Source organism: Haplochromis burtoni, unplaced genomic scaffold, assembly GCF_018398535.1.
Source record: "Haplochromis burtoni strain Fernald_Lab_line unplaced genomic scaffold, NCSU_Asbu1 Contig_266, whole genome shotgun sequence".
In the NCBI taxonomy this organism is placed as follows: Eukaryota; Metazoa; Chordata; class Actinopteri; order Cichliformes; family Cichlidae; genus Haplochromis; species Haplochromis burtoni.
The window spans coordinates 444,271-453,245 of NW_024582627.1; the positions used below are offsets into that span (position 1 = coordinate 444,271).

Sequence of the window (8,975 nt, forward strand, 5' to 3'; positions counted from 1 at the left end):
TTTAAAATCTGGCCATCGACTACATTTTTAGAGCTGTAAAGACGAGCTCTGAATGTCAAGCAGAAAGAGACCGACATGAGAGAATAGATTTTAAACACTTCACAGCGTATGTCTACAAAAAGAAAAAAGAAAATCACACAGCGCCTTTTGCCAACACTGTCGTGTATATTCATATGACACAAGCTGATACTGCCGTGTGGTCAATCCTACTTTCGTGAACATAATAATGCTCAGTCTCTGCTGAGTCACTGTAAAAGGAGTGTATGTTCAGCTTTGCTGTAGTGTGGGGGTTGCTGAGAGGCATGTTGATAAGTGGTGTCTGTGCATATTATTATTAATCACACAGAAAACAAAATACAGCAAAAAACAAAACTAGACGTCGGCTAAAGAGAAGTGGAAGCTTCCAGGCTGCTCAAAAGGACGCACATGCAGGGGGAACGTGTGCATGTCTGAAGGCCCATTAATGCTGAGAGACATAAACAGGTATGCTGCCATCAAGGTGCCGTTTTTCCCAGCAAGGCCTCGCTTGTGTCAGCGAAGCCACATATGCATGCACTATAACAGCATCGCTAACAAAAGAGCCTAAACTGGCTCATTTGACCCATTATGAAACCAAATAAGGACAAAAGAGGCTCTGAATTGCTGAGTAGCTGAACGCCTAACAAATTTGACGTTCAGTGTTGCATCATCAAAATGAGCATATATTTGTTTAAAAACAAACAAAAAACAACCGCTGTGCCTCACAGCAAGAAAGTCCTGGGTTCAAATCCGCCGATCACGTGGGTGCTCCCTGTGCTCGTGTGGGTTGTTTCCACGAGCGCTCTGGGTTTCCTCCCACAATCCAACAAAATTCATGATAGGTTAAGTGGTGATTCAACATTTTACTGCAGGTGTTAATGTGAGTGTGAATGCTTGTTGCCTCTGATGGACAGGCAACCGGCCCATCGTGGGTCTCTCACCCTACGACAGCTGGAGAGGCTCCAGTGTTTTACTGTCCACTGTTTTTGAAATAAATCAAAGTAAATAATTATTGAATTAAAAAAAAAAAGGTAAATAAATGTGTTTCTATTTGGGAAATGCCTTCAGTAACATGGAAAATTACACAGTGAGATTCATCTTTTATCAGGTTAGACGGTCAAAGTTTCCACCAATTTAAACGAGATGGACTTTATCTGTTCAACCACTTGCTCAATCTTAAGACCGCAGCTCAGACAAGTCATGAGTGACATGAAGCCAGATTCACAGTATCAGTACAAAAAAACAGAGTATTTGTCAAGTTAGTGCAAGAATATTTCCCTCCAACACTAAACTCACTGTCTGTAGCCCTCTGTCATCTGTCTCCAACCTCCATCATCCTCCCCCACCCACGCCTCTCTACCTGCCCTTACCAGAGAGGAGGTACACTCCTGGTCAATCTCCGGTTCAGCCCAGGGTCTAGTGTTGCAGGGGGGGCATCCATTATTCAGCTGGGCTGAACAATAGCAGCCAGACTAGCTCCACAGCTGCCGTGCAGCAGACAGATAAGACAGCGCACCAAATTATTCATGATGGAGGAATGGAAGGATGGAAACCGATGAAATCATAGAGCACCAGTGTCACATCTGACCAATGAAAGGGTAATATTTACAAATGAATGTTGACTGTTCAGAAGTGGAGTCAGTACGTTCTTAAAATCAAATCTGGAAGTGTATTACAACAACTGTCAGAATTAGAGACGGACACCGTTCCCAAAACCCCTCTGTGAACCCTTTGGAATTACCAGGATTTCTGCAGTGATTACTCATAAAAGGCGGCCTGAGCTTCATATAATTCACAATGTGACAAACACACTTTGTGAGTAATCAGTGCTGAAATCCTGGTAATTCCAAAGCATTCACTAACCTTTTTACCCTTTTATCTTTCTTTTTTTGCAACAGTAAAATCACTTCAGACCCCAGATGAGAAATCTTGCTTCTGTTTTACAAGTTGAATTTCATTCCCTTTATTTCCCTGAAAATTACACAACAGTTTCTGTTGGGCAGGTTTCAGAGGCCTCTTGGTGGCAGATCCCCTACAGTACCTAAAGCTGTGCAACACTTCTTTTAAAGTTCAAGACGACACACACAGTGAGCCGTGATATTAAAGCAAACTGACCAGGAACCATTGAGGGAGTAATAAATCAGAATCAGCCGTCAGCGTCAGGTGAAAGGTTTCCCAGCCCGGGGCAATATAAAGGATACGCAGGAACTGTGTGCCTTCTGTCCTCCATCACGGATCTGGACAGAGGTAATCAGGTGCAGATAAGGCCATGAGGCGTCTCTGTGTACTTAGACGGGAGCAGCACGGAACTGTCCGTGAACTGCCAGCAACACAGACACACATACACACGAACACACACAGACCATATGGTAGGTGCCAAACTATGCCAAAGCACACAGCAGTCTGTCAAATGCACCATGATGACTTCTTATTCTTTTCTTTCAATTTCAAACAGTGTTAAAAATGCAGATTGCTGTTGCATCTCTGATTTAAGCACCTCTTCATGCACCAGACTGGAAATAACATAATGTTAAATCCAATATGTGTCTATATGGGTCATCTTCACCCAGTCATACGTTATAATGCTCATTTATTGCTTAGAAATCTGGTTCCTGCTTGTTTTACAAAAAAAAATAAAAGAATAAATCTTATCATACACCAGCACAGTAAACTTTAAATACACACTTTTCTCATTGTCAAGGCACGCAAACATTTGCACACACGGGTAAAGACGGCCGACGTGGTCTATTTCCCGAGAAACTATGGTTCTTCATTTCCTTGCAATGTTTTTTTCTCTCCAATGTTCAACCGGGCTTGCTGAGGAGCAGCTCGACAGCTGACATTAAACTTAAACACACACACACACACACACACACACAGAAAACTTACAGATGCAGAAGCACCACAGCTATGAGGGTCCACTCTGGAGTTTTATGGATGATGTTTTTGTTGGTGAACCTGTGAACATAAAGCACCACTGTTAAGTACTGTGTGTGCGTGCGTGCGTGCGTGCACGTTTTATGGAGGATGCACAGCAGTTCCAGTATCTCGCCCATCGACATTTCAGAATTCCGACTGGAGCAGCTGGACATCAAATCATAACCCGCTATATGTTCTGGGCCACAGTCACCATACATCTGTGTCCCTCTGCAGATAGTCTGCAGAAATGCTTCATTCTAGATATGAATAAAGTAGAAATATAAATTGTGCACAGACCAAGAGCAACAACCAAAAACACTGCATGCAGCAATGATTTATGTCTTTCTGCCAGCGCTGTGTATATTCTTTGGTTTGAGCCTCTTGTTATTGGGGCCTCTTGACAGCACAAAGACAATTCCCGGAAGCAGGGCCGTGGCGGTGTTGCTCCATAGCCTGATGTGCGTTTAAATCACAGACACAGTGATTTAACAGCAGGGCTGTTGAAAACATCCTAAGCAGCCAATGGCAATCCAGGGTGTGTCTAAGGCAGGAAATGCTCAATTCTGGCACAAGTTTAAAAAAAAAATCCCCCCCCCCCCATTTTTTTCTTAAAACAGAGCTCTGTCATTCTTATAGAGAAACAGAAGCCATACTGCTATGCTGACTGAGTAAAAACAGCAAGCGTATATAATAATTAATTCTACCCAGTCCTGGTGTCATGCATGCTGGCATGTGTGGCACACTGTGAGATATATGACATTTCGTAATACTTATTTTGATGTGCAGGAGATTAAAACACTTTCTCAGAAAATAGACATAATTCTCTTTGAAGCAGACATTTAGCCCCATCACATGAAAAAAGTACAAGTTTTAAAGAGTCAATAAAACTACTGTTCGTCATACTTCATGTGTGCCTGTAGGGGGAAGCAGAGCTAAACAACTGTGTGTTGTGGAATTTAGATGAAATCAACTCATTAAATACACGTTAGACTCATTTCTTTGAGTTCTTCTGAAGAATAAGAGCGATTCCAAGAACATTCATGGCATGTTTTGCTCATGCAAGGAGATAAAAGAGGAGATCGAAATCACAACAGATAACTAATCAGTTAGTTTCCTGTTCTATGTAGCTTGATTTTCAGTGTTTCTCAGTAGATCCAATGTAGTGTGATAACAGTTAATTATGAATAGAGTCCAAATACAGAGTCGTTTTTACTGCTGTGTAGCATCTTTTTGGAAGAGGCATGTGTCTCATTCTTGTCTGACATGATACCCTAGCTGCTCAGTCTTGATCCTAATATTTTTCACATAATCGTGAAATGTCTCAGTTTAGACATCTGATATGTTTTCTATTCTTTATAAAAATCAGTGTTTGTGAGATTTGGAAATGGTTGCAATCTGTTTTTATTGACATTTTACGCAGCATCCCAACATTTTTTGCAGCTGGGGTTGTATGGCATGGCTATAATAAATGTTCATAGTTGTGCAAAAGTGAAAGATTTAGGTTTATGACAAAGAGGGTAACGGGACACGTCTATATCCTGCAGCTGTTCAAAAGTAAACTGCCATTCAGTTACATACAAACAATCAAGTTTCACTATTATGTTTCTGAGCTTAATATGAACCCACAGAACAAGGCACAGTTTCAATGCTAGGTTTCCTTTCCTTAACATGAATTAAACTTAACAGCAATTTTTGACACATTTCTAGAGCTCATCCACTATCAACTCACACCTGCCTCGCCTCCCCTCTCCTGTGTGTGTGTGTGTGTGTGTCCCCTTTCTGGTGGCAGACTAGCAGACAGCACATATCAGACTGAGTGTGTATTGTACTGACCTGAACGTCCGCACCAGGTTGTTCAGGTCGGTAGTGATGTCAATCATGGTGAGATGCAGTGGACCTACAATGTTTCTGAGGCTGCACAGCACAACCACAAGACAAGAGAGCAAAGAATTAAGATGAACTGATCATGAAAATCATGATTATGTGCAGCCATGTCAAACTGTGCAGCAGTGAGGTTCACGGGACCTTCACAGCTGTTGAAGAAAAACCAGGAAAAGAAATTAATAAGGCTCCGTGTGCCACATCCAAGAAATAAAGGACAAACACGCACCAGCTGGAGAGTTTCTCCACTGTGATTCGTTTCTGGATGAGGTTCTGAGCATGAGAGTCAACGAGCGGCAGGACCGGATCCTTGATGCTTTCCTGGACTGTCACCTGGTGTGGGGACGGTTTAAGAACAAAACTCACTCTGTGAGCTCAAAATCAAACTCTTAAAGCAAGTCTTTTAATATGCACTTACCTGCTTTCTATTGGGCTCCTCTTTCTCGTCAGGCAGAATCCACGTGCCCTTATAAAATTCTCTGACCCGGAGCTCCAGATCCTGGGTCTCCCTCCGCAGCGTGTCATAGTTTGGAGCTGCAGCTGACGGCCTCTTCTTGTCCTCGCTGTTATCGGCTGTCACCTCATCCTCAAGGTCATCTTCATCCAACTCCTCTTTGCCTTCTTCTTCTCTTACCTCGGCATAGGGAGAACCAAGGGAGTGATCGGAGCCGTACAGGAACGTTAACGTCTCATCGGTACACCACTCCTTCAATGTGTTTTTTAGGCAATCGAGCAGATTCATCCGTACAGAGTCAGGTTTGACTTCGGCGTGGTTCTTCAGTAGACCTCGCAGCCCAGCTGCCCCCCTCTTGCTCATACCCACCTGCGTGATGTTGAGCTCTTGCTGGCCGTGGCTGTTCTGATTAGTGGCAGGAATTTGTTTACTTTCTGTTGGAGGGTTTGAGCGAGGAACGCTGTGAGTTACCGTCTCCGATAAACTGCACACACTCATCTCAGCTGTAGTCTCTTCCACACCAGAAAGCTCAGACAACTCTCTCTCTTGTGATGCCGCCTGGTCCGTATGTGTCACCTGCCGCTCTTTGGGTTTTTCAGCATCGGTAACTTCAGTTTTACGCACGTCTGCCCCTTTTCTTCCCTCATCTTCTATCATACTTCTCTGTTCCTCTGTATTCTGACTCTGAGGAGGTTCGATCTTTTCTTCATTCCCCTCTTTGGTGTTTATCTTTCTTGTTTCAGAATTCCTTTGTTGTCCTTTCTCATTCTCATCTGAGCATTTAGGCAGGTCACCCCAGTGGACCCGGGGTCTCTGCTGCTGAGAGACCACGCTGGAGACAAAGTCCTGCTCATGTTCGTCGTCACTGACATCACTGTGGCTGCCTCCAGCAGGATGATCCCGAGAGCCGTGAAGCTCCTTGTGCTGAGCAGCCACAGGGTTCTCGACGTCCTCCTCTTTTAGACACCTCTCAGACAGCATCACCTCCTCACCAGAGCTCCCACTGAATGCACACATGTAACCCTGGATCAGTCTTTCTATTTATGAGGCTAAATATGGAAAACTAAACACGAAACTTATTACGTACCGTTCTCCTTGCTTCAACAACTTAATTTCAGGAGGACTGAGAGAGAGAAAGGGAGCAAAGACATTATACAGAACATCACTGCATTCAACGATTAGATCAATCAGGTGATTTAGGACAGAGATGAGAAGCAGCACACACACACCTCTCATGTTGCCCAACCCAAAGAGGCGTCTTTGGTATTTGTAGCTCAAACGCTTTGGAGGCTTTGTAGCAGAAATTACTGCAAAAACACTAAAGACAAAAGAAGCAAAGACCAAAATGTGTCTTTAAGCGCATTCTGGCAAGTGTAAAAAACCAAAAAAACCGAAAACAATTTCATGTAGAAACACTCACCTTGCGCTCTGTGATGTCATACACTTTATTGGTCTTAGTAGAAATTTTGTATTGTTGAGATGGGATCTAGAAAGTGAACAGCACCACAGACTCAGTCATCACATATGAGACATGGAGATGTTTATTATTTGCAATCAAAATGCAATATCAGTGGCCTTACCTTGCCCAGTTTATTAGGACAGATGGGATAACCGCACAGCTTAGCAATAGACCTCTCCTCTACAGTATCTCTGTAATTAGCTGGGGTGATCATTGTGGCCTGTGAAGTAAAGAGAACTCGGTTACTTTGCAGCTTTTCTCTGGTTTAAATTTGTGTAAAATTAATATTGCTTGACATTTTAAATTATCTGAATATTGACAGAAAACCTGCATGTAATCTAAAGTCTGTCATCAGAAATGGAAAAAAAAAGTGTGTGTTTACACAGCGTATCTCAGCTGCCATAGGGTGAGAGGCAGAGTCCACCCTAGACTGGTTGCCAGTCCATCACAAAGCTAACACACAGATACAGGCAACCATTCACAGCTCCGACCAGCTAACCAATTATGGATGCATTTGGTCTGTGACAGGAAGCCTGAGTATCTGGAGGGAATCCACACAGACACAGGGGGAACAAACTCCACACAGAAAGGCACTACAGGATGAGATTATGGGTTAGCGAGTTATGTCGAACTTGAAGTCAGAATTTTCTGTGCCACAAAAGTGTCTCTCTTTTCACCTGGCTACATCACCACGGTAACTAATGCCGGATACATTACGTTGTTTATTTTATCCTTCTAAGCACTAGATGCCATGATTGACATTTTTCCACAGCATTAATATCTTGCGTTGTCTGTAACAGTTTTGCATTTTATTGTAATATTTTTGCTGTTCGTTAGAGACTTTTGACAGCATTTTATCCTTATCACCTTATAGAGTCTGATTAGACAGCATTCACAGGGATCATTCTGTGTGGAAGAAGAGTAGAATATGACATCCTGTAACAACAAGCCTAGTTAAAGAAAGGTGATAACCATCATAATGATGTCCATTATCTCCGACTGGGGTTTTAAGCTTTGTCAACAGCTAACGCAAACAAAGCCTGGCTGTAGTGAACTTAGCATACTCCTCAGGTCCTTGTTGCTGTGAGGCAATGGTACTGCTACCAGTGAGGCGGTGTATTCAAATTCCTAACAGGTCTAAATAGCATGCTAGAGCCAGGCTGCGTTATACTGGGCCAATAGCAAAACCTCAATCATAGGGATCTCATGGCGATTATAAACCCTGGAAACTGCAGATTGGGCCATGTTCTGAGACTGTGAGATTCTAATTAATCGTGGCAGACATGGTGTGTGAATAAAAGAGACGGGTTTAGTATGACAGAGGCTTGGCAGTGATGTAAGGGTAACAGGACCTGTGCGTGAGAGCAGTGAGGAAAGACTTTGTCTCCTGGTTTGCCTAAAGCTTGTGCCCTGTCTAAAGTCACCGGTGACACATACACAGTCCACTAGGAAGTCCTCAGCCACACTGTCGTCCAGGAGCCGCTCCACCACCTTCAAAGCTCTCTTCTCCAGCTCCAACTTCTCCCTCAGCTTCTCCTTCAGCTCCTCTCTCCTGACACAAAGCACACACGTGAAGAAGTGTCTGTGTTTACTCCACAACCAACAAATGTTTGGTAATGATTACTGGTGCAGCTGAAGCGTCCAGTAGAGATGTCCTGGTGGAGTAGGGGTTTCTCACCTTCTCGCTTCTTCCTCCGCTTTGACACGTTTCCCACCTGCCTCACAAACAACAACAAAAAAATTGAATATACGAGTTAAATGAATCTCTGAAGGAAGAGATGTCGTTACTCTACCAACCAACCAACGGCTACACAAGCCAGCTGTGAGCGCTCTGAGATCCGTGTAACCCTCCACAACGCTGTAAACACCTCTCTAAAACCCGAGAAACAAAAAACAGGCTTTTAACGAACCCTTTTTGGAGCTCCCGCTCCTTCTTCTCTCATCCATCTCCATGCTGTTTCTGTTTTCTACACTTTCAACTTTGACCTGTGACGTATCTCCATCTACGGCAAGCCAGGGGGACAATTTCACGTTCGCGCGGTGCGTCCGTAGCGTGTAGTGTGTGTGTGTGTGTGTGTGCTTTTTTTTTTTTCACCGGGCTGTTTGTGGAAGTTGAGCTGAGGTACGTGTCCCCTTCACCTCGGTCCCGTTTGCGTCCACACCAACGGCTCTTTTCGTGGCGGTGAATTTGTTTGGCTAGCCACTGTTCGGCTAATTCGGAGCGGGGTTAGCATCCCTGCTGCT

At 43.7% G+C, this 8,975-nt stretch overlaps 1 protein-coding gene across 3 annotated transcripts in view; it reads right to left on the reverse strand.

Moving 5' to 3' along the window:
- The window catches only part of rpap2 (RNA polymerase II associated protein 2), a 9,586-nt gene extending 652 nt beyond the window's left edge, over positions 1–8,934 (reverse strand). Inside the window, exons 1-12 of one of the 3 annotated variants that reach the window (XM_005939359.3) lie at positions 8,827–8,916; positions 8,642–8,734; positions 8,410–8,446; positions 8,169–8,283; positions 6,853–6,951; positions 6,693–6,758; positions 6,502–6,590; positions 6,360–6,395; positions 5,237–6,275; positions 5,048–5,151; positions 4,771–4,851; positions 2,908–2,976 (exon numbers count right to left, since the gene is read on the reverse strand). In XM_005939359.3, the coding sequence (XP_005939421.1) occupies positions 2,908–2,976; positions 4,771–4,851; positions 5,048–5,151; positions 5,237–6,275; positions 6,360–6,395; positions 6,502–6,590; positions 6,693–6,758; positions 6,853–6,951; positions 8,169–8,283; positions 8,410–8,446; positions 8,642–8,684 (1,778 nt within the window). In that variant the 5' untranslated portion in view covers positions 8,685–8,734; positions 8,827–8,916. Of the gene's footprint in view, positions 1–2,907; positions 2,977–4,770; positions 4,852–5,047; positions 5,152–5,236; positions 6,276–6,359; positions 6,396–6,501; positions 6,591–6,692; positions 6,759–6,852; positions 6,952–8,168; positions 8,284–8,409; positions 8,447–8,641; positions 8,805–8,826 lie in introns of those variants that run through there. The other 2 variants (XM_042227526.1, XM_014339107.2) reach the window with 2 other exon arrangements.
- Between the last annotated feature and the right edge of the window lie 41 nt (positions 8,935–8,975).